This window comes from Syngnathus leptorhynchus, chromosome 4 (assembly GCF_054491065.1).
Source record: "Syngnathus leptorhynchus isolate UIUO chromosome 4, UIUO_Slep, whole genome shotgun sequence".
Classification (NCBI taxonomy): Eukaryota; Metazoa; Chordata; class Actinopteri; order Syngnathiformes; family Syngnathidae; genus Syngnathus; species Syngnathus leptorhynchus.
Window position 1 is genome coordinate 2,113,991 of NC_141198.1, and position 26,816 is coordinate 2,140,806.

Here is a 26,816-nt window from a genome sequence, read left to right on the forward strand (position 1 = left end):
TGGCATTTGCCATAGAACACCAGAATTGGCAAGTCTGCCACTGGCGCCCTGTGCTTTTCACAGATGAGAGCAGGTTTACCCTGAGCACCTGCGATAGACATGAAAGGGTCTGGAGAAGCCAAGGAGAGTGCTATGCTGCCTGCAACATCATTACCAGTTCTGTGGTGGATCAGTGATGGTCTGGGGAGGCATTTCCATGGAGGGACGAACAGACCTCTACAGGCTAGAGAACGGCAGTTTGACTGCCATTAGGTATCGCGATGAAATCCTTGCACCCATGGTCAGACCCTACGCTGGTGCAGTAGGTCCTGGGTTCCTCCTGATCCACAACATTCCCGGCCTCATGCGGCAAGAGTATGCAGACAGTATCTGGAGGATGAAGGAATTGACACAACTGAATGGCCCTCACGATCACCTGATCTAAACCCGATAGAACACCTTTGAGACAATGTTTCGGTCCATCAGATACCGCCAGGTTGCTCGTTAGACTTTGCAGGAGCTCACTGATGCCCTTAGACAGATCTGGGAGGACATCCCACAAGACACCAACCGTCGTCTCATTAGGAGCATGCCGCGACGTTGTCAAGCATGCATACAAGCATGTGGGGGCTACACAAGATATTGAAAAGAGTTTTGAATTGCAGAAATTGAATTTAGGCAAAATGGACGAGCATGCCACATCATTTTTTCACTTTGATTTTTGGGGTGTCTATATACTGAGCCCTCTGTAGGCTGAAAACTTTTATTTCCATCAAAAGATGTGGCAGGTCTACACGGGTAAAGAGCAGTAATACGTGAAGAAGCCTGCTAGAGTTCCAAGACTTTTTCCAGCCTCAGAAATCTTAGTGTGAGACGCAAGTGTGCTTGGATAAACTTGGATTTACTTAAAGAATTGGACTTGATGACATTTCACAAAGAACTAGGTGAGGGGAACGGATTTTTCTGTGTTTAAGCCAGGGGGAGGACAGCCGTGAGGGGCTAACTTTGGTCTCCTCGAGGCCAACGTATTTCGTAAATTGGAATTTTAGAAATAAAATCGAACAGATCACTCGACTTTATTTCCACCAAAAATAGCAACCAACCTTGTAGCTACCTTTTCCTACTCGACTGTTTTTGTTTTATAATCAAAATGACTTCATGACTGAATGATTTTATTTGAACGGGTATCAGTGAGTGAAATTGTTCAAGTTGTTGCAGGAATTAAGATTTGTAATTCTATTTCATACTTTTTCAATAAATGTGGCTTTGTATAATCATTTAATCCGTTGTGCGCTAATTTGTATGGCATATGCGATCGATTATTTAATTTTGATTTGACAATTCGAATCGGTGGCAGGTACTTCCTATGGTATAAAATCGGACCGTGATAAATACAATAAAAGCGTTTATTTGAAGAATAATCTAATTCCGTTTAATTATTTAATTCGTTTAAATATTTACTTCAAATAAGTAATTCACCCGTAGCGGGCCCGTACTGTAGCAGTAGGGCCGCGCTTAAATCTAATTCGAACAATTGACACCTTAAATATTCTTCAAAATTATTTGAAATATTATTTAATTCCGTTTGAATATTTAATTCGTTTGAATATTTACTTCAAATAAGTAATTCACCTGTAGCGGGCCCGTACTGTAGCAGTCGGGCCGTGCTTTAATCTAATTTGAACAATTGATGGCTTAAATTGTCTTCAAAATTATTTGAAGGATAATTTAATTCCGTTTAAATACTTAATTCATTTAAATAATTGCTTCAAATAAGTAATTTACCCGTAGCAGGCTCGTACTATTAGTAGGGCCGCGCTTAAATGTACCTCAGACGATTGACGCAGTAAATTGCCGTCAAAATTATTTGAAGTATAATTTTATTCTGTATGAATGTTTAATTCGTTAGAAAATATCCTTCGTTTAAATAATCTGGTTATTTGAAGTATAACCATAGTATAAGTATAAGTATGGTTGTTTATTTGAAGGAGCAAGTGCTCCTCCCGCCGTCATGACCACATTCTACCGTGGCACCATTGAGAGCATCCTCTCCAGTTGCATCGTTGTGTGGGGTGGTGGCTGCTCTGAGTACAACATGAAGGTCCTGCAGCGCATAGTGACCACTGCGAGTAAAATCATCGGGGCTCCACTCCCCTCCCTGAAGGAAGTTTACGCCTCCTGTCTCACCCGCAAAGCGGCCGCGATTGTGTGTGATGTGAGTCACCCCGCTCACTCTTTGTTTGTACTTCTGCCCTCTAGGAAGAGATACAGATGCCTGCGCTCCCGCACCACCAGACTCAGAGACAGCTTCGTGCTCCAAGCTGTCCGGATCCTGAATTTCCCCCCCCCTCCACCCTCTGCTACATGACGCCCTGTTCTTTTGCGCTATGATCTGGCTGTCTGCCTTTAGCGCGCTTGCTCCATTTTGCTGCTCTTATTTGTCTATTTATTTATTTATTGGTTATTTATTTGGGTTATTTGTTTATTACTTACTCGTTGCTCTTGTCTGTTCGTTTTTACTCTTTGTGCTATTTGATGTGAGTGTTGTGTACTGTGTCTAGTCACCGTGGGACGGTAGGAATACGTAATTTCGATCTCTGTGTGCCTTGGCATGTGGAGAAATTGACAATAAAGCGGACTTTGACTTATTTCAACAGTAAGGAGTTTGTTTACGGTGTTAGAATTAATGATTAATGTATCAACTTTCTTCTAAAAAACTATTGTCATACTTCCATTAATTCGACTTTTCATTGAATAAAGACGTGTAGGCCCGCTACTTCGTCAACGAAGTAAAGCTGTCCCAGATAAATACCGTAATTTTCGGACTATAAGTCGCGTTTTTTGTCATAGTTTGGGTGGGGGGGCGACCTATACTCAGGAGCGACTTATACGTGATTTTTTTCACAAGTTTTCAAAATTCAAAAATCCGCAATGTAGTGAAACCGCGATAAACAAACCGCAATGTAGCAAGGGATTGCTGTCATTTGAACTGCAAGTGACGTCACCCATGCGGCGGTTGTTTACATAAAGGCCAAAGGATTCGATCACGGGATGACGAAGGGCCCCATGTACTACCGGCATCATTAGCGGCTTTGTTTGTAAGTGACACGGAGGAAGAAAAGATTGAAGGATTTAATGATTTGGAGTGACACAGAAGGTTTGAAAAACTATTATGGCTTTTACGCACGCCCGGTCCTCCTCGACGGGAGCTCTCTTTCACCTCCGTGGATGGAAGTCGGGGGCCGGCGCTCGGCCGGGTGGCTGTCCGGGGACAGTGGATGGGTCTCGGACATGGCTTTTACGCATGCCCAGTCCTATTTATGGAGCTCTCTTCCACCTCCGTGGCTGGAAGTTCAGTAGTTGTTGGCTCGTTGAACTCTTGTTTTGTCAAATAAAGAGCCGTTTAGCAAACCCACGTCTTTCCCGCTACTTTGTTAACGCTACAATATAGTTATATACTAGATCTCTGCAGCGCACGCGCGGCGTTGTTGACATAAAGAACGAGGAATTTGATCGATGGATTTAATGATTTGGAGTGACACCGATGGTTTGATAATATTGTTGTAATATGATAGTTATTTGAAATATACTTTATATATCGTTATATGGGTCTGTGGAATAAAGAAATGCAACTTACAACGGGTCCGACGTCAGCATATGCGGCGCATACGCGGCATTGTTTACATAAAGCATGATTGATGGATTTAATGAATTGGAGTGACACAGATGGTTTGATAAACGTGTTATTTGTGTAATACTTACTTGAATAACTCTGAATGTTACGTCAGGCCTGTTCTCAGCTCCTCGTTTGTGTATATGTCACGTTAGCATACTGTATCGTTTAGCCTGTTGTTGCTGGTTCATATCTGTTTTTGGTGTTGGATTTTGATAAATAAATTTGCCCCAAAGGTGCGACTTATACTCCGGTGCGACTTATATATGTTTTTTTCCCACTTTATTGTGCATTTTATGGCTGGTAGTTACTTCGGCACAACTAGGGCAAGTGTGCTCTCGATCACCGAATCCCTGAGGTCTTAACAAAGACATCTAAAAATATCTGAGGTATAACAAAAGCCTCAAATCACCGAAGGGAGCCATCATATGACGCGGTTAAACTGACAACGTGTCTCAAATTTAAGTTACTCAGCACGAGCGTTGTTTAACTTCAAAGGGATTGCCGTCATAAAGAGGTTATATTGATTCGGCTTAATCAACCCTTTAATGGGAAGTCGGTCGCTTTAATAAGAAGTGGGGATTTGACACAGTGATCGAATCTTTGTCCTTTATGTAAACAACCGCCGTGCCGCTGACGTCACTTGAAATTCAAATTACAGCAATCCCTTGCTACATCACGGTTCGTTTATCGCGGTTTCCCCTCTTTTTTTTTCTTTTGAATTTTGAAAATTTGTGAAAAAATTTACATTTAAGTCGCTCCTCAGTATAAGTTCTTAGCCAAACTAAGAAGAAAAAAAAACGCGACTATAGTCCGAAAATTACGGTAACTGCTAATGAGTCAGTAATGTAGCATTGAATGGCTGTGTGTGGGGGGGCACCATCCTGCAGCTCTTCACTTGGACATCCACTTTTTCTTTTGATTGTTTTACATTATGTGTTCCATGTGCCCTCTCTGCATCCATTGCAGCCTGGTCATCCTGGAAGGGGGATCTCAAGGTTTCTGATTTTTCCCCCCCAGTAGATTTTTTTTTTAGTTTTTCCTTGCCCTCCTGGGAGTTTAAGATCAGGGGATGTTTGACAATAATTGTCAATGTTTGTACATGTGAAGCCCTTTGAGACGTGTTTGTGATTCATGGCTATTTAAACAAATTTGACTTGACTTTTGTTAGATTTAGTTCCAATTCTTTATCTTTAATGCTCGCTATGCTAACAGTATTTACCAAGAGGCAGCCTTCACAGTTTAACTCTTTAATGTTTGTCAGAAAGATCGATGTACAGCTGTGTTGGCTTCCCTGCAAGATTGCGGAAGAAGGTCTAACTCCCACCACCAAGGTTCCTGTTCTTATACTACTCTGGGCCGCCCTCCTGCAAGGAGGCGGCTCTGCCTAGCCTGTGTGATAACATGTGACCTTGTAGTCTTAACTGAGAGCAACTTCTATGTCTGTGCAAAGAGTGTCATTGAGAAGAGAAAGCCAATATAGCAAGAGAAGGGTTACAGTGATATAACAGCATAGTTCAAGCTACTTAGCTAATCACATGTCCCAATGAGGCCTATTCTAACAACTTGTATGTGTGTGTGGGTGCGTGTGAAGTCACTCAACTAGACGCTGGTCAGTGAGGTGCTTGGCCAGATTAGATGTTCTCCCACCTTGAGCCACAGTAGTTTTAAAACAAACCTTACAGACAGGCGTTGCCATGGCTGTCAGCAAAAAATAGTTCCAAGACGTTCTGGATGAAACTTTGTGCATCATGCTTTTTAATAAAGAGCAGAGGTGACAGTGAGTGCTTCTCTGTTTGACGCCATCTTCCTTCCTCTCAGAAGGAGGCGTGCTAGGCACTTAAAGTCATTTTCCATGGCAAGCCACCATTTTTCTAAGTACATGATATGAGCCTCTTTAACAGTTCCGGTATCCCATGCAACACTACAATTGACCCCTACATACCTTGACATTGCCTTTGGCCATGTGTTGCAGAATCCAGATGCGGTGGGACCATGCATTGTAGTTGCTGGGATAACGACATGCAGCATCAGAGCAGACATTTAGCTCTTTGTGCAGCATTGGAGCAAGATGGTAACTGAACTTCTGACTCCTTTTTAAATCTGCCTGCTCTGCTTCACCCTGTTGCTTCTTTCCATCACAATCCACATCTGAGGGCCTTCTCAGGATTTGCTGCAGCACCCAGCGTCTGCAAGGAGGCATTACTGTTTAACATTTGTCTAATCAAGTCATATTGTTGGTAAAACACCATTTACAAATAATTAACAACATAAAAATGACACATTTATTCATGGGTACCTCTTAAATTAAGGTCACCTTAAAGCATAATAAAAATATGTAAACGTATTAAGAATGCAGTAAAAGTAAAATTAATCAAAAGTTGTATAAAGTATACTGAGCTGCAAAGCTATTGAAATTTGTTCACTGACAATCCTCGGTTCAGTTTCATGAAAAACCGAGGTTTTGTGATCACGGTTTTTGGTTTAATACACTGAGTTTTGCTTGGTGGTGGAATGAACACATGATTACTGTGGAAAAAATAAATCAAGCAAGTCAAGGTGCAACTCAGGTGCAAACTCATCAAACATCTCAACCTTCTCCTCTCCTCCAGTGCAGTAGCGGTTTTTGGCACGGGCAACACGGGCGGCTGCCCAGGACATTTTTTTATGTCACGTGGGAGGGTGGTACGAGCCGCCTTCCCTCTCCCAAAAAACAAACAAAAAAAAGCCGCAAAGTTGTTTTCTATTGTTTGTCATATCACTGTGTGGGTAATTGGCAATTTAGCGCCCCCTTTAGCTGCAGGCCGGGCAGACGAGCCTGAGACTAGTTTCTCCGGGTTAAAGTAAAAAGTGAGCGATTGGCTAAGGCAGCGTTATGGTAGCCTATCAGAGCCAGTAGTGAGACGCAACACAAACAGAGGCAGAAACGGTGAGTCTGGAGCAAGCTGATCATTTTCATGATTTGTCTTTGTACATCATTGGTTGCTTGGATCAGCAATTTCAGCAAATTGTTACAGAAAGTGTGTAATCATTACTTGAACAAAAGTGGGCAGATGCATGAATTTGGGCACGCCAACAGAAAAATCCTTCTTTTGCAGAAATAATGGCCTCTAAATGCTTCCTATAGCTTCTAATAAGAGTCTAGATTCTGGTTGAAGGCATTTTGACCATTCTTCTTTGCAAAACCTCTTCAGTTGTGGGTATTTAAGGTGGCCAGTTGCAAATTGTTCTCCTCTTTACATCTTCTCTGAAGAATGGCAACATGGGAGTCTCAAAACAACTGACAAATGACCTGAAAACAACGTCATAGTTTAGGGGAAGAATACAAAAAGCTAGCTCAGAGATTTCAGCTGTCAGTTTGCACTGTGAGGAACATAGTGAGATAATGGAAGACCACAGGCACAGTTCTAGTTAAGGCCCGGAGTTGCAGGCCCAAAAAAATCTCAGATAAACAGAGGCAAAGGGAGGTGAAAACAGACAAAGTCAACCCACAGAGCAGCTCCAAAGTCATGTTCTTCATGCAGATGTTACACTGTGCATTGTTCAACTATTCAGTGCACTTTGTACAAGGAGATGCTGTATGGGAGAATAATGCGGCAGAAGCCTTTTCTGCGCACATGCCACAAATAGAGTCGCTTGAGGTATGCTAAAGCATATTTGGAGAAGCCAGCTTCATTTTGGAATAAGGTGCTGTGGACTGATGAAACAAAAATTTAGTTATTTAGACATAAGGGGCGGTATGCATGGAGGAAGAATAACACAGCATTCCATGCTTGCTACCCACAGTCAGATTTGGTGGTGGTTCCATATGCTGGCCAGTGCAGGTACTGGCAATCTTGTTAGAGTTGAAGGTTGCATGAATTCAAGTCAGTATTAGCAGATTCTTGCAAACAATGTTCAAGAATCAGTGACAAGAATGAAGTTGCGCAAGGGCTGGATACCTCAACAAGAAAACAACCCCAAACACTGCTCAAATTCTACTAAGGCATTCATCCAGAGGAACAAGTACAACGTTCTGGAATGGCCATCTCTGAAAAATATTAAAAACCTGTGGTGCGATTTAAAGCGGGCTGTCCATGCTCGGAAACCATCAAACCTGACTGAACTGGAGATATTTTGTTCGGAAGAATGGTAAAAAAAATATCTTCAACCAGAATCCAGACTCTCATTGAAAGCTGTAGGAAGTGTTTCGAGGCTGTTATTTCTGCAAAAGGAGGATTTTTCTGTTGGGGTGCCCACATTTTTCCACCTGCCTACATTTGTTTAGGTAAGGATTGCACACTTAATGTAAATCATATAAACTTCATTTCACTTCTTAAATATAATTGTGTGTGTCTGCTATATGATATATTTAACTGAAATTGCTGATCCAAACAACCAATGATTTATAAAGGAAAATCAGGGGTGCCCAAACTTTTGCATTTGACTATATCAAATTCATTGAGGTTAAAGGCAATAAGTTCAAAGTTCGCTTTATTGTCAATTTCTTCACGTTAAGACACACAGAGATCGAAATTACGTTTCCCACCGTCCCACGGTGACTAGACACAGTACACAACACATACAATCAAATAGCACAAAGAGTAAAAACGAACAGAAAAGAGCAATGAATAAGTAATAAGCAAATAACCCAAATAAATAAACAATAGATAAATAAATAGACAAATAAGAGCGGCAAAATGGAGCAAGCGTGCTAATAGCAGACAGCCAGACCATAGCGCAAAAGAACAGGACGTTATGCAGCCGAGGGTGGAGGGGGTAGGGATCCTGACAGCTTGGAGTATGAAGCTGTTTTTGAGTCTGGTGGTGCGGGAGCGCAGCCATCTGTACCTCTTCCCAGAGGGCAGAAGTTCAAACAAAGAGTGAGCGGGGTGACTCACATCACACACAATCGCGGTCGCCTTGCGGGTGAAATGTGAGTTGTAAATGTCCTTCAGGGAGGGGAGTGAAGCAGCCTTCATGTTGTATTCAGTGCAGCTACCACCCCACACAGTGATAAAACTGGAGAGGACGCTCTCAACGGTGTCACGGTAGAATGTGGTCATGATGGCAGGAGCAGCACTTGCTCGCCTGAGTTTCCACAGAAAGTACAGGCGGCGCTGAGCTTTCTTCGCCAGCGACGCAGCGTTGGTGGTCCAGGAGAGGTCCTCACTGATGTGCACCCCCAGGAATCTGGTGCTGCTCACTCTCTCCACCACAGCACCGTCGACAATCAGCGGCAGGTGGTGGGCGTGACCCTTCCGGAAGTCAATGACAATCTCCTTGGTCTCGTTGACGTTCAGCAGAAGGTTGTTGTCCCTGCACCACGCGGCCAAAAGGTCGACCTCCGATCTATATTGAGTCTCATCGCCACCGGTGCATGCATTGTGTCTTGTTTTTTTAACTACATTCTGGTAACGAGTTATTTTTACTGAGTAATTCAGTTGATTTGAGTTTGATTTGATATTGTCTATTTTGGCAAGTACAAGACACGTATTACAACTTCGATTCCCATTTTGTTTTACACGGCTTGTCGAAAAGGGAAGCAATTCTGCTCATCTAGTCCCGCCCCGATTACTACCAAGGGTTTCATTGCCCGACACACAATCTACATTACTACAGTACTACAGTACTACTTATAATACTACCATAATCATGAAAAGAGAGAAACAAAAACAGTAATTTGACCAAAATAACATGATTTATATACAGCAACAACAAATAATCTGAAACTTTGCATTAAAATTAATATCAATTTGTTTTGAATAGTGCAATGCCAAGTTGATTTGGTTATAATGTTTTCACACTTTGATTTGAATACACACATCCATTTCGAGAGTTAGAGTCACAATCCTGAAGGCATTCCGGGCACCATTCCCAGCAACAGACGCCACTTGCACAGACACAGCTAATCGTCTCCTGTAGCGTGGCTGTTTTCTTATTGAGTTCAGACATCTCAAGACGGCGCGTTGCCATCATCTGGTCTCTCTGCTCTCAGCCCTCAGGTTGCTTTTCAAGGCCTTAAGTCTCTTGTTTACAAGAGCGCCAGACTTTGTTCCTTTCAGCTTATTTTACAGGTGCAACCCCACGAGGGTCAACGTCGAGTGAAGATTGCACTGAAAACTCAGCTTAGGAGATTCATAGCTTACTACTTGGGGAAGTGCCGGTTTCTTCCGCTAGGAGATCTGCTCCCAGGGCGCCCTGAAGACTGAAATTATAATTATACTATAATTAGTATCTATTACACCAGACATGTCCAAAATCCGGCGCGCGGGGAAAATCTGGCCCCCGGTCAGATTTCATGTGGCCCGCAGCTTCAATCTTATAATATATTTATGGCCGGCCTGCACTGTCAAACTGAATAATAAAATCATGAAATTCAAAAATGTAATTCTTCTTTTTACTACAAGGTGGCAGCACCACTTTACAATATCAGTCTGCATCCGTGCCGCGAACCCCTCTTTGCTCATTTCTGCCATGGCGACTGCAAAGAAAACAAGGAAAGTTGACATTGAGGGCCGTCGCTTTCAAGAGAGATGGGAATTACAATAATTCTCCACTGAAAATCAAGGCAATTGTGTTTGTCTAATTTGTAAAGAGACGCTTGCCTTGTTTAAGGATTTCAACCTAAAGAGACACTATAAGACTACCCATGCTAACACATACGACAAGCTAACAGGGAGTGACCATGCTGATAAAGTGAAGCAGCTCCAAGCTGAACTGGCATCACAACAGCGATTCTTCACGAGGGGCTTTGAGTCAAAAGTAAATATTACTAAAGCAAGCTACGAAGTGGCCATGTTAAACATGTCAAACTTTTTACTGAAGGTACATTTATCAAAGACTGTGTTATGAAAAGGGGTTTTCACTTGTTTTTCACTTGTTTTAAGTTTTAATAATAACACAACTTTGCATTACTTATAACTCCTGTTTAAAATGTTCATGAGGCAAAAATACTTTTAAACTAATATCAATTTAAGGTACCGTATTTTCACGGCCGAAAAGTGCACCGTACTAAAAGGCGCAGTCTCAGTTATGTGTCACGTCTAGTCCTGTGATTGTTTTTTTTTTCGTCCCGGTCTACGTGGCGGAAGCCACACAAAACAATGGCGGCAAAGGTATGTACTCCTCTACGTGTTGTCTAGTCCTGTGATTGTTTTTTTTTTTTTTTTTTTTTGGGCCCGATCTACGTCTACACCTGTATCTTATGGAAGCCACACAAAAAAAAACTTTACAGATTTTTTAATTTGGTCCACACAAAAGGCGCACCTTCGTTTTTTGAGAAAATTATAGGTGTTTATGTGCACCCTATGGTTGTGAAATGTATTTCATACAGTTTCTGACTTCAGATATGAATGAAAGGCAGAATTTGTTATTTTAGAGTTGTTCACATGTACCTAAGTGGCTTATATTTGATTATTTTGTCATTTGAAAAGAATGAAAGTTGTTTTATAACAGTGTGTATTTGCATGAGATTTTTTCAGTTAAAAAATATCAGAAAAAACTATTGGCCGCCGGGCCCCTTCACTTTATCAAATCTGGCCCTCCTTGCAAAACGTTTGACAACCCTGTATTACACGCTCAGCATTTCAACATTCCACAATAGTGTTTATGTATTTCGGTATCAGAGTTTGACAACAGTGTTGAAGAGTATTTTGTAACAACATTTGCACACATCAGCAGCACAGGCCTGTATTGTCGACATAATGCAAGAGATTTCTGTTCCAGTATTTGACACCTGCCACTGGGAGAGTGTGGCTCCTATTTATTTGCAGGTGTTCAAACAGTCTTCTGAGCCCAAAGTCATTTTATCTCAGTCTGTATAGATTTCTTATGTAAGCGGGAATGTCAAGTGTAGCCCCAGTTTGGCTTTTCATTTTTCTTCTTCAATACATAACATCTGTAGGGTTCTGTGCCATTTGTTTGCATAATCACAAAAAGTCAGATTTTGACTGTTAAACATTCACAAACATTTTAATTCACCATTGACATACTCGGTAATGTTTCAATATAGATTTTGACTACACCACCTGTTTTGTTGCGTCTGCATTTGTGAACTTATTTATATCCATCAAGAAACTACTACTACAGTTGAATTGTTGGACTGTTTGTTAACACCCGGTGCAGAATTTATGAACGGTTTAGAGTTCTACCTTCAATACAGAGCCCCAAATGACAATGAATACGCTTCAGGCCAAGGCTAGCATGAATGCCAACGCTACACCAGAGGTGCCAAAGTCCGGTCCTCGAGAGCCCTATCCAGCTTGTTTTAGATACATCTCTACACACCTGGTTGAAATCATCGGGATCACTATCAGGCTTTTGCAAAGCCTGTTGATGAGCTGATCATTTGAATCATTTGTCTTGTAGTAGGGGTGCACCTAAAACATACTGGACAGGGGATCAGGAGGACCAGACATGGGCACCCCTGCTAGACCAGGGGTCGGCAACCCAAAATGTTCAAAGAGCCATATTGACCCCCCCCCCCCAAAAAAAAACATACCTGTCTGTGACCGCAAAAATCCAAAAGCTTTTTATAAGGCAACATAGGCGGTCAATACATGAGCTGTATGCCTACTATTACAATAATTAAGTAGGCTACAAATACAAATCAACAAAGCGACACAAAACGTCGCCCCTGGATAGCCAGCGGACTTTGTTGTGCAGCAGGAGATCAGCATATTTGCTGTCAACTTCATTTAGCAATTCACGGAACTGGTGGTGGTTTAATGCTTTTGTGATTGTTTTGTTCACAATATGGATGACAAGGTTCATTACCTCCATACACTCCGGTGGGAATGTTTACGCACTAAAGGAACATAAGAGTTTGATCTTAAAGTAGTTCATTAGACATCCTGTGTATGAGAGTATGAAACTGTAAAGTGCTGAGTGTGTGACAGGGGGGGAACAAAACAAGAGATGTGTGCAAGGATGTGCACGAATGAAATGTTCCAGAACAAACGATAACCCAGGAGCAGCAAGGAGGACAAGATGACCCAGGGGCAGCTGGTGGATAACAACTGGTGACCCTGTAAGGAAAATTACAACCAGGAGGAGCGAGCAAGTGATTCTGCAGGAGAAGAAAGACCAATGAGAGCAAGCTAAAGTTAAATGCAGTATACACATAGCCAATAGAATAATGACAGAATGGCTTTGTTGATGTGCCATTTGCATATTGTGTAGTATAACTCATGGCTGGGCAACTCGGAAGTAGAGTACGTCTGCTGGTGGCAACAGAGGCGTACAGAGGTGTATTGAGAGGGACCCGAGACCCAGGTGATGTATTAGATTTGTGTGTTAGGAATAAATCCACTCGTGTGTGAAAATGCCGGCTTCCTGATACCTTTCTATTGCAGAACGAGCGCGCATATTGTTGGATGAGTGGCAGTTGGGTAAGGTCACAAATTGGAGTCAGATTAGTAACTTGAGTTTATGTTAAATTAGAAATAAATTCCAACAGCACACAGCGCCTCTTGGTGCAATATGCAATGGAATGCAAGCAAATTTTGATTCAATGCTTTTTGTCGTAAAATCACAAACTTTTGCGACACTCTCATACTCAGTGCGCCGTCTGTAGCGACTGAAATCAGGTGGCCAGTGTGTATCTCTGTCATTTAAACACTGCAGCACGGTCTCGCAGATGTTTTCCCCCTGTGTTTGGCCTTTTTGTTGTATCAATTTCTTCTTGCAGCCCATTAGAGTTCACGTACCTGCATAGCAGAGCTGTCTGTTCGATATCGATCACGACAGACGACTCATCACAGGCAATTGAGAAAGCTGGAGCTGAATTTATGTCCTTGATTTGCTGATCGGTGATATTGTTTGCCATTCAAATGACCATTTCCTTCACTGAGAAGCATGTCTTTAATTTACTGAATGATCTCGGTTTTGTTTTTGAAGTCCGAAAATAGGCACTATGATATTTTAACGAATGAATCCTTCACGTACTCGCCATTGGTGAATGGTTTTCCGCGCTTTATTATCTCCCAGGCTGCAACAAAACTTGCAGCAGTAGTAGAGTTTGGAGATGCAATCCACTTCTTGAAAAATATTTTTCATTCCTCAAATTGCATCTTTCCTCTCAGTTAGAACTGGGTGATCGGCAGCAAATTTAGCATGCTTTAGCTGAAAATGTCGCTCGAAATCGCTCTTCTTGTTATATTTGACAACTTCTCATTGCAAATCAAACATTCAGGCAATCCTTCAGCATTGGCAATGACAGCAAATAGTTGAGTCCATTCTTTCTTCAACCCTCTATTCTCATCAACAATCTTTTTCTTTTTGCCTTTTGAATCCATGGCCCGTCACTCACACACCTGTTTGTTTACAACTCGCCTGTGCTGTGTCGCTTGCTATGACGCAATTTTGCGCCATTCTGAAATTCTGTATATTTATTATACGTATTTACAACTACATGCATTTTCTACAGCATAAGAATGTTTGTGTCATGATTACCATCTAAAAACCATATTTAAAAAAACAAAACAAAAACATATTTTTCCATGTTAGGGGCCGTTAGCCGTTAGGGGTGTGCTAAAGAGCCGCATGCGGCTCTGAAGCCGCGGGTTGCCGACCCCTGTGCTAGACGAACAGGGGACTATCGATTGCTAGCTTGAGGACGAAGCTGCTCGATAAAGCAAAGGCTCAGTTAGCGCCGTTCCAGACTCAATCCTTTTAACTGTATCAGCCTTCTACTTAATGACTGATTTCAGGCTCTTCATTCGTTTAAGCCTTCTTAAACTATAAGTAAAACAACAACGTGGTGCCCTTGTGGCGGTTGATTGTATTTCTGGTAAGAGAATTGTGCCACCATCAACTAAATAATTATTTAACTAACTAAGTGATAATTACTTAAATATTTAATTAAATCATTAATTGTCAAGTTTCTGTGGTCTGTATATTTAAGTTGAATATTCTGCCACCATTAACTAAATAATTATTTAACTAAAAAATATTAAAATTAAGTCAAATATTTAATTTATTTGATTATTAATTACCCCATATTCACTATATTACTTACGATAAGGCAATGACTTAATGATGAATTACTTGACTCTGTTTTCTGAATTTAGAATACTTTTCAAACTATAAGCCGCGGGTTTTTTCTCAAATTTTGAACTCTGCAGTTTATAGTCCAGTGCGGCTTATCCATAGATTTTTTTCCAAGGTTAGTCACTTTTATACACTCGTAAAAAGGTTGTGGACCGCTGTTGTGCGGCACCGCTCTGCTGGGCGGAGGGATATGTGACAGGGTCACTGGGGAGAAAAGTGGTGTGATGATCGCATGTCCATCCGCCAGGCAAATAGTGCCGTATAATTTACACAAAGAAGAGACAGAATGAGATCAAGACGGACATTACTGAAAGGAATGGGGGTCAAAAGAAACACATTATGCCGCTTTTAAATTCAAGGCAGTCGATCTGGCCCATTGTTGATGACATCGTGTTGCGTCACCCTTTTCTTTCTTCATTTCCCAGTCACGTCTACTCTGGAGCTATACGTGTAGCTCGCTAGTTTAATGTAACTTACCACTTTGTGCATGAATAAAATTAGCATGAACAGACCCTCATCATGGAAAATGCTAGAAGAAATGCATAAAAGCGACAACAAAAGAGACTGAGAAAGTGTGTGGCGAAGGATATCTAACGCTATACTAATTGGACACTGAGGAGGAAGACTTTGATGGTTTTAGTGCACAGGAGAAAGATGAAGACGGCTCTGTTACTGGCTCTTTTTTTTTACTTTTACTGATATGCTTTTATAACCAACCCTGTTAGTGCTGTGCTATTGTGTTGCTGCTGTGTTACCGCTGCGTCTCAGTGACTTTTACCGGTATATTTTTTTAAATCTAGCCTTATTAGTGCTGTGTTACTTCCGTGTTGCTGCAATATTACGGCCGTGTCACAGGCAGTGTTTGGAAAGAAATGTTACGGTATGTTATTAAAACTTAAAAAAGGCTTTCTGTGTTCCGTCTTTCTTTGTAAATACCTCACGTGCACACTTCCGTGTTGCAGCGGTACTACTGCCATGTCACAGGCTGCGTTTAGAAAGACATGTTAAAGTATGTTATTAAAACTTTAAAAAGGCTTTCTGTGTACCGTCTTTCTTTGTAAATAACTTGCATGCACATGCAGCTTATAGAACGGTGCAGCTTATTTATGGGAAAAAAACAAAATTTTCCGTGATTTTTCGTTGGTGCGGCTTATAATCAGGTGCAGCTAATAGTCCGGAAATTACGGTAGTTTTCTTTAGGCCTTGTGGATTTATTATTATTCTGTTTGTCTGTGGTCTGTGTATGTAAGTTGAAACCTCAGTGAAAATAATTTTATACATACTTTTGCTTATCTCTTTTTGAAAAGCAGTCACTGAAGGAGTAGGAGACGTCACTAAATATCACAGAAGATCTGTCTCTAAATTGGCATTACTGCAAACACAAGTTCAAGTTCACAAGTTCAAGGTCTTGCTCGCTTACTGTCCACAAGTGGGCACATCCAAATTAAAGGACCACTTTCTAAATAAAGCATTCTATATTTTAGATTTTACTTTGACTCCAGGAACCCTGCATGGGCCAGTCAAAGACTATAAAAGCTAAAATTATGGCCAGCAGAATGCATCTTCCCTAATTCTGCATGATGACATATTTCCTGTAGTAGTCACATGGCAGATGTTAGGCAGTCTCACCGATGTATCCACGTCTCCGGGCTCTTGGGGAATTTGGTGAGTGCTAACTTGCCCAAGTAGAGGTCCATTTCCGCAGTAAGAACTCCACGCTGAATTAACTCCTTCCTGTAAGTCATATCAGAATAGATCGACATAAACGCGCAGTGTAACTTTCACACAAATCTATAGGGCTGGGTGATAATTCGTTATCAATAGGCACATGACCTGCATTGAGGAAGAAAATGCCTTTGATAAATATTTGATAGAAATAAATTAGAAAGTAAACCACAGACCCTGGGTTTATGTGTGATGTAAGCAGTGCCCAAAGACGCAGCTAAATCAATGAAGTAGAAGCAGAGGTACTGGGTGTGAGATCTGGACAGCGGAAGGATGACAAAGAGACTTGGTGGACAAATCAATAGGGCCGGGCGATAATTCATTATCAATAGACGCATGACTAGAATCGAGAAAAAAATGCCTTTGATAAACTTTCGGTAGAAATGAATTAGAAAGGAAACCAATGACACTGACTTTATGTGTGTTGTAAGCAATGCGCGAAGACACAGCTAAATCAATGAAGTACAAGCAGAGGTACTGGGTGTGACATTTGGACAGCGGAAGCTCAGTGCTCCCACTAATTCAACGTAATGGTGAGTTTTATTTTTATGTCGTTTATACTTGTTCTTTTGCCGGTTGTATCATTTTATTTTATCGTATTCATATATTTATTATAAATGTATTATTTATTTCTGTAAATGTATTATTTATTTCATTTATATGAAGGCCGGACCATGAAAATATTTCTGACACGTAACCGGTCCGTGGCGCAAGAAAGGTTGGGCACCACTGCAGTAAAGCATAGGGACAAAGAGGATGTCAAAAAAAAAGTCAGCATGGTGAAAAAAGATTTGGCGAAATAGGAAGAGAGGCTGCAAAAGCTAAGGAACAGGCATATAGTGAGATGTACAAGAAGTTGAACAGTAAAAAAGGAGAAGAGGACTTGTACCCATTGGCCAGACAAAGGGAAAGATCTGGAAAGGATGTTTAGCAGGTTAGGGTGATTAAAGATTTAGATGGCAATGTAAAGTATGTTGGGAAAGCGGAAGGAATATTTTGAGGAGCTGATGAATGAAAAAAATGAGAGAGTAAAGGTTAGATGAAGTGGCGAGAGTAAATCAGGAAGTATAAGGATGAGGTGAGGACAGCTATGAAGAGGATGAAGAGAACTGCAGTGTGTGTCTCCAATGATGATGTATTTGAAGAGGTAAGCGTATGCCATGGCCCCCAATTTGCGCAGTTAGCTGTCCAGACTATCACACCTTCATAAACCCGATTGTAAACTGCGTGGAATTGCTGGTTGTCAACCTGTTTTTCTGTCGGCGCCGGAGAAGGAACAATAAACAGCCAGAGCCTCAGCTCTACGTCACTAGGTCCGCCCTCGCCACGCTACACAATGTGTACTTACTTCACGTGTCCTCGGAAATTACAATGAGTATCGTGTTTTAAATTTACTGAAGCTTTTAGACTGCAACTCTTTGCATGTAGCTTAGTCTGTCTTTGATACATACATCGTGTACTTTTGATATTTTCTCATTTAGGGGCGTTAAAGGCTATTAGCAATAACCCTATTGCTATTCCTCCTTATTAGAAGGAAATATTATAGAAGGTAATATTATATAATAGTAATATTATGATGATGATGTCATGATGATGATGATGATTATCATCGGCGATGATGATGATTATTTTAAGTTGTATAATTATTAATATTCTTCAAATCTGAGGCACTGAAGCTGAAATATAAAACCTGTTTCACTGCCTATAAACTGGCCAAACTTTTGACCACTGCTGCACATAAGATTTCATGAAAAATTCTGGTGCGCTTTATTTCCTCATAATTATGACAACAGTCAAACATACCCACACAAACAATTTGCTGCTTCAGATGAAGTGTAGTGACTTATCTTTGCCTGTAGAGAGGAGTAAAGTGTCACGTAGGAGGAGGTGGGAAAATGTTGCGATTCTGTAAAATCAGTAAGTATAATAAACTGTAGAGGGAGTTAAACTAAATCATTCTTTTCCACCATAACTCTTAGTTATTAGTTTAACCAAAACTTTTTTCTCACAATACTTCTAACCTTCTGAGAACTGGGAATAATTTGGGGAGCGACTGCCCAAGTGCAACAAGCAAAGTCTATAAATTGATTCTTGGATGGAGTCCACCTCTATCTTCACACTTCCTTAAAAGTACCCTGCCAACTGGATAGGCTGCCTGCCTTCACCCTAATGAGGAAAAAGGTTATGGAAAGTGGATGGATGGATGGATGGATGGATGGATGGATGGATGGATGGATGGATGGATGGATGGATGGATGGATGGATGGATGTTAGTGCTGTGATACCGTGTTGCTGCTGTGCTACTGCCGTGTCTCAGTGACTTTTACCGGTATGTTATTTTTATCCAGCCCTATTAGTGCTGTGTTACTTCTGTGTTACTGCTGTGTTACTCCCGCGTCACAGGCATTGTTTGGCAGAAAGGTCAAGGTATGTTATTAGAACTCTGAAAACTCTTTCTGTGCAATGTCTTTCTTTGTAAATAACTCGCAGGCACATGCGGCTTTTAATACGGTGTGGCTTATGTATGGAAAAAAAAGATGTTCCCCTGATTTTCGCTAGTGAGGCTTAAAATCAGGTGAGGCTCATAGTCCAGAAATTACAGTAAGCAAGCAGGAAACAAGAGTAACATGCCTTTGCTTCCTTCTTTGACATAGTCAGGCTGATGTGCCAAATCTGGCAGACTCCACCCAAAAAGTGGGCGTCAGTAAGTCCACCGCCAAGTTGTGTCAAAATACCGTTAAATCTCGTGAGTTGTTTTTCAGGCGGAATTGTAGAATACTTTTTCAATACTGATCCATCATGTAAGTGCCTATGTTCAGCCTGGTTTAAGTCGTGTCCCTTTGAAAGTTAAAAATACCAGATTCCATAATAGGATGTTTACTAAGCATAAGAAAAAAAGATTGTAACATGCCTTCGCTTCCTTCACTGATGTAGTCAGGCTGATGTGTCAATCAACCAGACTCCACCCATAAAGAGGGCATCAGCAAGTTTACTACCACTCTGTCCCGAAATATCATTAATCACTTCAGAGTTTTTTGGGGAGGAAATTGTAGGACTGACATAATTTTTTAATACAAATCTAACCCAATCCCAATGTTGGGCCGTCTTGACGGTCCGTTTTATGTATCAACAATACAGGGGGAGCAGGGTTTTGTACTGGTTACTACACCAAGAGTGCTTGCTGGCTGGCTGTGGCAGCAGGGATGACACACGAAAGTGTCTTGATGCTCAATTTAAGATTAGATTTCGAAGAAAGAGATGCCAATGGCCCGCTGAGCGTAACAGGTGGGCAAAATCCCCACAGCAGTTGGCCGTTGGCCTCAGATAAGAAGCCTCTAATGCGATCATGAATGTATGCATATCACTTATAAGAAACGTGAGAGCTCTCGGTTGGAAAAATTTGGTCAACTCAAAAAATTATCTATGAGACTTTAAGGTATTTTCATTTTTTTCAGTGTTTTGGTTTTTCCGTTTTCGGCTTTTCTTCATTTTTGGTTTTCAGTTCCAGCGCATCCCCATTGCCAATGACACAATCACATGAATGTGTGTACAATGTACACGGTTACTTTTTTCAAAGAGCACAGAGAATCTCTGCAGAACCCTCCCACCCTGGTCACAGCATATTCCAGGTGCTGCTATTAGGAAGGAGGCTGAGGCATCTTGATGCAATGTACCATTGAAAATGTCAGCTGCAATTAAGGATTTGTGTCGGTACCTGACATTCCAAGCAGTTGTGAAGTCAGGATTAAGCAGCAAGAGGGTGGATGTGATATCCACTAAAGCTGAGGGAAAACAAACATGATCATTAATGTCAGTTTCATTCTATAATGTTTGTCCATCATAGTTTTCCAAACTTTATTGTAACATGACACTTTACATTTCTTTCAACTATTTTAAGATTATTTGAGAATTGTAAATTTTTGCACACGTCATCCTGAATGTTGTTAGCTACCTAAATTGTGGTACAGAGGGCGAGATCGACCAGAGTCAAATTCCTTGTTTGGCATGCTCAAACTTGACAAATAAAAAGATTGATTGATTGTTTGATTGATTGTTACATTTTATGATTCACACCACCAAACAACTTCCGTGAGTCGTCACCTTATCGTGGTGGAGGGGTTTGCGTGCCCCTATGATCCTAGGAGCCATGTTGTCTGGGGCTTCATGCCCCTGGTAGGGTCACCCATGGCAGGAGGGTCCTAGATGAGGGGCCAGACAAAGCACGGCTCAGAAGACCGCTTATGACGAATAAAATATATGGAACTAGTTTTCCCTCGCCCGGACGCGGGTCACCGGGGCCCCTCTCTGGAGCCAGGACTGGAGGTGGGGCTCGAAGGCGAGCGCCTGGTGGCCGGGCCTTCGCCCATGGGGTCCGGCCGGGCATAGCCCGAAAAGAAAACGTGGGTCCCCCTTCCAATGGGTTCACCACCTGTAGGAGGGGCCAAAGGGGCCGGTTGCAAAGTGAGCTGGGCGGCAGCCAAAGGCGGGGACCTTGGCGGTCTGATCCCCGGCTGCAGAGGCTGGCTCTGGGGACATGGAATGCCACCTCTCTGGCTGGAAAGGAGCCCGAGCTGGTGTGTGAGGCAGAAAGGTTCCGACTAGACTTAGTCGGACTTGCCTCCACACATAGTTTGGGCTCTGGTACAAGCCCTCTCGAGAGGGGCTGGACTCTCTTCCACTCTTGAGTTGCCCAGGAACGGCCCCCCGATCTGAACCCGAACGGTGTTCAATTATTGGACTTCTGTGCTCGACAGGGATTTTCTATAATGAACACCATGTTCAAGGATAAGGGTGTCCATGTGTGCACTTGGCACCAGGACACCCTAGGCCGCAGTTCGTTGATCGACTTTGTAGTCGTGTCATCGGATTTGCGGCCGCATGTTCTGGACACTCGGGTGAAGAGAGGGGCGGAGCTGTCAACTGATCACCACCTGGTGGTGGGTTGGCTCCGATGGTGGGGGAAGATGCCGGTCCGACCTGGCAGACCCAAACGCTCTGTGAGGGTCTACTGGGAACGTCTGGCAGAATCCCCTGTCAGGAAGAGCTTCAACTCCCACCACCGGCAGAGCTTCTCCCATGTCCCGGGGGAAGCGGGGGACATTGAGTCCGAGTGGACCATGTTCCGCGCCTCCATTGTTGAGGCAGCCGACCGGAGCTGTGGCCGTAAGGTTGTTGGTGCCTGTCGTGGCGGCAATCCCCGAACCCGCTGGTGGACACCGGCGGTAAGGGATGCCATCAAGCTGAAGAAGGAGTCCTATAGGGCCGTTTTAGCCTGCGGGACTCCGGAGGCAGCTGACAGGTACCGGATGGCCAAGCGGAACGCAGCTTCGGCGGTTGCTGAGGCAAAAACTCGGGCGCGGGAGGAGTTTGGCGAGGCCATGGAGAATGACTTCCGGACGGCTTCGAGGAAATTCTGGTCCACCATCCGGCGTCTCAGGAGGGGGAAGCAGTGCACGGTCAACACTGTTTACAGTGGAGATGTTGTGCTGCTGACCTTGACTCGGGATGTCGTGAGTCGGTGGAGGAAATACTTCGAAGACCTCCTCAATTCCACCGACACGCCTTCCATTGTGGAAGCAGGGCCTAAGACTCTGAGGCGGACTCTCCAATCTCGGAGGTCGAAGTCACTGAGGTAGTTAAAAAACTCCTCGGTGGCAAGGCCCCAAGGGTGGATGAAATCCGCCCGGAGTTCTCTGGATTGGCAGACTGGGGGTGGTGGTTCCCCTCTTTAAGAAAGGGGACCGGAGGGTGTGTTCCAATTACAGGGGAATCAAACTCCTCAGCCTCCCTGGTAAGGTCTATTCAGGGGTGCTGGAGAGGAGGATCCGTCGGGAGGTCGAGCCTCGGATTCAGGAGGAGCAGTGTAGCTTTCGTCCTGGCCGTGGAACAGTGGACCAGCTCTACACCCTCTGCAGGTTCCTCGAGGGTGCATGGGAGTTCGCCCAACCAGTCCACATGTGTTTTGTGGACTTGGAGAAGGCGTTCGACCGTGTCCCTCGAGAGGTTCTGTGGAGGGTGCTTCGGGAGTACGGGGTGCCGAGCCAACTGATAAGGGCGGTTCGATCCCTGTATCACCGATGCCAGAGTTTGGTCTGCATTTCCGGCAGTAAATCGGATTTGTTCCCATTGAGGGTTTGACTCCGCCAAGGCTGCCCTCTGTCACCGATTCTGTTCATAATTTTTATGGACAGAATTTCTAGGCGCAGCCGAGGCGTTGAGGGGGTCAGGTTTGGGGACCTCAGCATCACGTCTCTGCTTTTTGTAGATGACGTGGTGCTGTTGGCTTCTACAGGCCATGATCTCCAGCTCTCACTGGAGCGGTTTGCAGCCGAGTGTGAAGCGGTCGGGATGAGGGTCAGCACCTCCAAATCCGAGTCCATGGTCCTCGGTCGGAAAAGGGTGGAATGCCCTCTCCGGATCGGGGATGAGATCCTGCCCCAAGTGGGGGAGTTCAAGTATCTTGGGGTCTTGTTCACGAGTGAGGGTAGGATGGAGCGCGAGATCGACAGGAGGATCGGTGCAGCGTCGGCAGTAATGCGGACTCTGTACCGGTCCGTTGTGGTGAAGAGAGAGGTGAGCAAAATGGCAAAGCTCTCGACTTACCGGTCGATCTACGCTCCTACCCTCACCTATGGTCACGAGCTATGGGTCGTGACCCATAGAACGAGATCCAGGATACAAGTGGCCGAAATGAGTTTCCTCCGCAGGGTGTCCGGGGTCTCCCTTAGAGATAGGGTGAGAAGCTCGGTCATCCGGGAGAGACTCTGAGTAGAGCCGCTGCTCCTCCACGTTGAGAGGAGCCAGATGAGGTGGCTCAGGCATCTAATCAGGATGCCTCCTGGACGCCTCCCTAGGGATGTGTTCCGGGCATGTCCCACCAGTAGGAGACCCTGGGGACGACCCAGGAAGTGCTGGAGAGACTATGTCTCTCGGCTGGCCTGGGAACGCCTTGGGATCCCCCGGGATGAGCTGGATGAAGTGGCTGGGGAGAGGGAGGTCTGGGAGTCCCTCCTAAGCTGCTGCCCCCGCGACCCGACCCCGGATAAGCAGAAGAAGATGGATGGATGGATGGACCACCAAACAAAAATATCACAAACATGAAAATTTGTTAACTCGGGTCCTATTGTTTGAACACAAAGCTATAGTATTGTTTTGTGTAAACAGCAACACGTGGACCCATTTTTTTAATTATCCATTACCAGGCAGTAAATCACACATTACCAGCTGGTATAAAGCATTTTATATTATTTTTTTCAAGACTTTATCAAATTAGTACATTTGTGAGATCACTCACTGATGCAGGCCAATTTCATCCTCTTTGCGGGAAATAATTTGTGACTTTGATTTGACAGACTTTAAATGTCCATATGAAAAAGGTCCCTTAAATACTGACACCCCTGAACAACTTTTCTAGCATTATCATGACGTGCTTTGGCTTAAAAGAACAAATGACTGTTAGGGTTGATGGATTAGTTTGATCCTATGCTTTTGTTGGAATGTAACCTGTAATAATTAACATAGCTTGTCCTGTTTTAACAAAGTAGTAAAACAAAGTGCTAAGATCCTTTGAACTGATTGACCAATTGCAGAAGCAATCAGAGGTGTTCTGTTAACACAACATCGTAAAACACCCCCTGAGAGACCAGGGGTTTACCCCCACCTTGGCCATTCTCACCCCCACCCTACTTCTCTCAATAAATATTCTCTTGCATGAATCAAAAGGCAAAGTTTGTTCGAACATTGCTGTACCTACAGTAACGAACAAGCTCACCACTTGCAAGTGCTTAAAGGGCATACTGTCTCCAGTGTGGTTCTTGCAAGATAAGTTAGAGTGAGAACATCTCTAACAATGACTCAAAAGCCTCGTTTTCACTGACAGTATCTAATCCCCTCCACTACTGTGCTCTACCGTACTCAAAAGCATCCATTGGTGTTTGTCAACAAAATGCAAGTAAAATTATACTTCATGCTCTCGTCTCAATCAATGTATGACAAAGGAAATGCTGGCATGCAAAGGTAATTTTTTATGTCATTTACCACACGGCTTTGTTTGCTTCAACCTTCTCTCTCCTTTTTACAAGATCCTTGGTTTGTTACAAAGCTCAAAATACCCATGAGTCTGGACCTTTTTCAGGCCAACCGACTGGTGGTGTCACGTGCCCGTGCCACCTGCCATCCAGCTGGTGGCTTTTCCTTTTCGGCAATCGTTCTCAGCCACACCCATACAATTGAGCTGCTCACCGGAACCTGTTCCCGCTTGTTAAACAGCCTGCTCCGGACTCCGGTTTACACGTCAGTTCGTCCTCCTGTCCTGGCCTGTGATACCATTCGTGTGCTCACTGTGCTTCGCTGACTGATACCCATTGCCAACCTTGCCTGTGTACTGACCCAACTCGCCTTGCTCGCCGCCCGTCCTGACCACTTGCCTGACCGAGACCACGTTCTGATCGCCGCCCGCCCCAACCGTCCGCTTGGCCCTGAGCGCGACTACATGCTGAGCTTCGCTGCCCTGCGCGCTTGCTCTGCTGTTCTCTCCATCAGGTTGGTTCCTGCTACCTGCCAGGTTGCCACTGCAGTCAGCAACGAGCTTCGTCTCTGACTATTTCCTTCGCTAGTCCCGCTTGGCCGCCCAGCAACATTAGCCAAGACAGCAATCCAGCTTTCCACTTACACTTTCCCCCAACTCAATAAAGTCCATGTAGCACATGGTTGTTCTATCTCTGCTTGTGACAGGTGGGATGTAGCAGTTCCCAGATTCACATATGGACAATGGATAGAGAATTTCAACATGTCTGAAGAAACATTTCTTTTCTTGTGCAACATTGCCCAACAATATTGCAAGTGTACCACTCGAGAAAATAAATGGTGATCGCAATTTGGAAGCTTGCTACTAGGTCTGGGAATTGAGAACCGGTTCTTTTTTCCAATCAGCACGACTTACATCACTACGCATGTTACACACGCTACGCAACATGCGTAGCATCGTAAACAATGATGGCACCTGTCTTATTTCTGAAGGTGAACAAGTTGCATTGCTCTTCTAATTGACTTGCAATACAGCCACACCCTCGAGCAGCCAACACAATGTGTTGGAAATTTCAAAACAAAGGTGTTTAAATTTCTATATAATATATACACACCGTATTTTTCACACCATAAGGCGCACTGGATTACAAGGCGCACACTTATTGATTTTTTTATTTTAGAAATTCTTTCATATATAGGGCGCACCGGACTCAAAGGGGCATAAAATAGAAACTATACAGCAACAAACTGAGGTTGACTAGGGTTGTGGTATGCATCCACTAGCCAATAACCAACGAGCCCTCTGTAAACATTCGCGTTTCTCAAACTATCTCCTATAAAATGATCGGAACTGACTAAAGTTCGATCTAACACATTGGTACTGCTTACTTATGTTTCCCTTCCATATCAATTCGTAAATTTACTTGAAACATTAACGGAGCAGCCTGTTTTGAAATGAAATAGCCTTGTACGTATAGCAGCTATCATTATAGCATTAGCCACCCGCAAACTCCCACTAGCCTCAGCTCGCAGACTCCCATGAGCCTCAGCAAAGTGGCGTGGCAGCCCCCTGTTAACAATCGCGTTTCTCAAACGATCTCCTATAAAATGATAGGAACTGACTAAAATTCAATCTAACACATTGGTACTGCTTACTTAGCTTTCCCTTCCATATCGATCCGTAAATTTACTCGAAACATTAACGGAGCAGCCTATTTTGAAATGAAATAGCCTCGTGCGTATAGCAGCTACCATTAGAGCATTAGCCACCCACAAACTCCTATGAGCCTCAGCTCACACACTCCCATGAGCCTCAGCAAAGTGTCGTGGCAGCCCCCTGTGAACAATCTTGTTTCTCAAACTCTCTCCCATAAAAGTTATCGGAAACAACTAAAGACTGATTTAAGACATTGGTGCTGCTTATTTATGATTCCGTTGGATATTGATCCGTAAACGTACTCAAAAACATTAACGGAACAGCCTATTTTGAAATGAAATAGCCTCGCGGGTACAACAGCTATTCAGTGATGCCCCCCTGACCACGGTTGCCGTAATGCTGGGACGCTAACGCAACCTTGTAATTTACTAGTCATACTAAAACGTACTGAAACATTTTGGCAGAGCGCTGTGTACATCCAGTATGGATCAACAAATTCATCAATTGATCCATATATAAGGCGCTCTGCATTACAAGGCGCACTGTGTTTTTTTTACTAAATTTTAAGTTTTTAAGTGTGCCTAATAGTGCGGAAATGCTGGGACGCTAATGTGACCTTGTAATTTCCAAGTCATACTAAAACGTACTGAAACATTTTGGCAGTGCGCTGTGTACATCCAGTATGGATCAACAAATTCATCAATTGATCCACATATAAGGTACTTT

The 26,816-nt window shown here is 43.3% G+C and overlaps 1 protein-coding gene across 2 annotated transcripts in view; it reads right to left on the reverse strand.

Moving 5' to 3' along the window:
* Positions 1-26,816, reverse strand: part of ptar1 (protein prenyltransferase alpha subunit repeat containing 1) — a 91,455-nt gene that overhangs the window by 30,872 nt on the left and 33,767 nt on the right. For both annotated transcript variants that reach the window (XM_085909033.1, XM_085909032.1), the window contains exons 3-5: positions 20,124-20,190; positions 16,313-16,417; positions 5,598-5,841 (exon numbers count right to left, since the gene is read on the reverse strand). In XM_085909033.1, the coding sequence (XP_085765159.1) occupies positions 5,598-5,841; positions 16,313-16,417; positions 20,124-20,190 (416 nt within the window). The remainder of the gene's footprint in view (positions 1-5,597; positions 5,842-16,312; positions 16,418-20,123; positions 20,191-26,816) is intronic.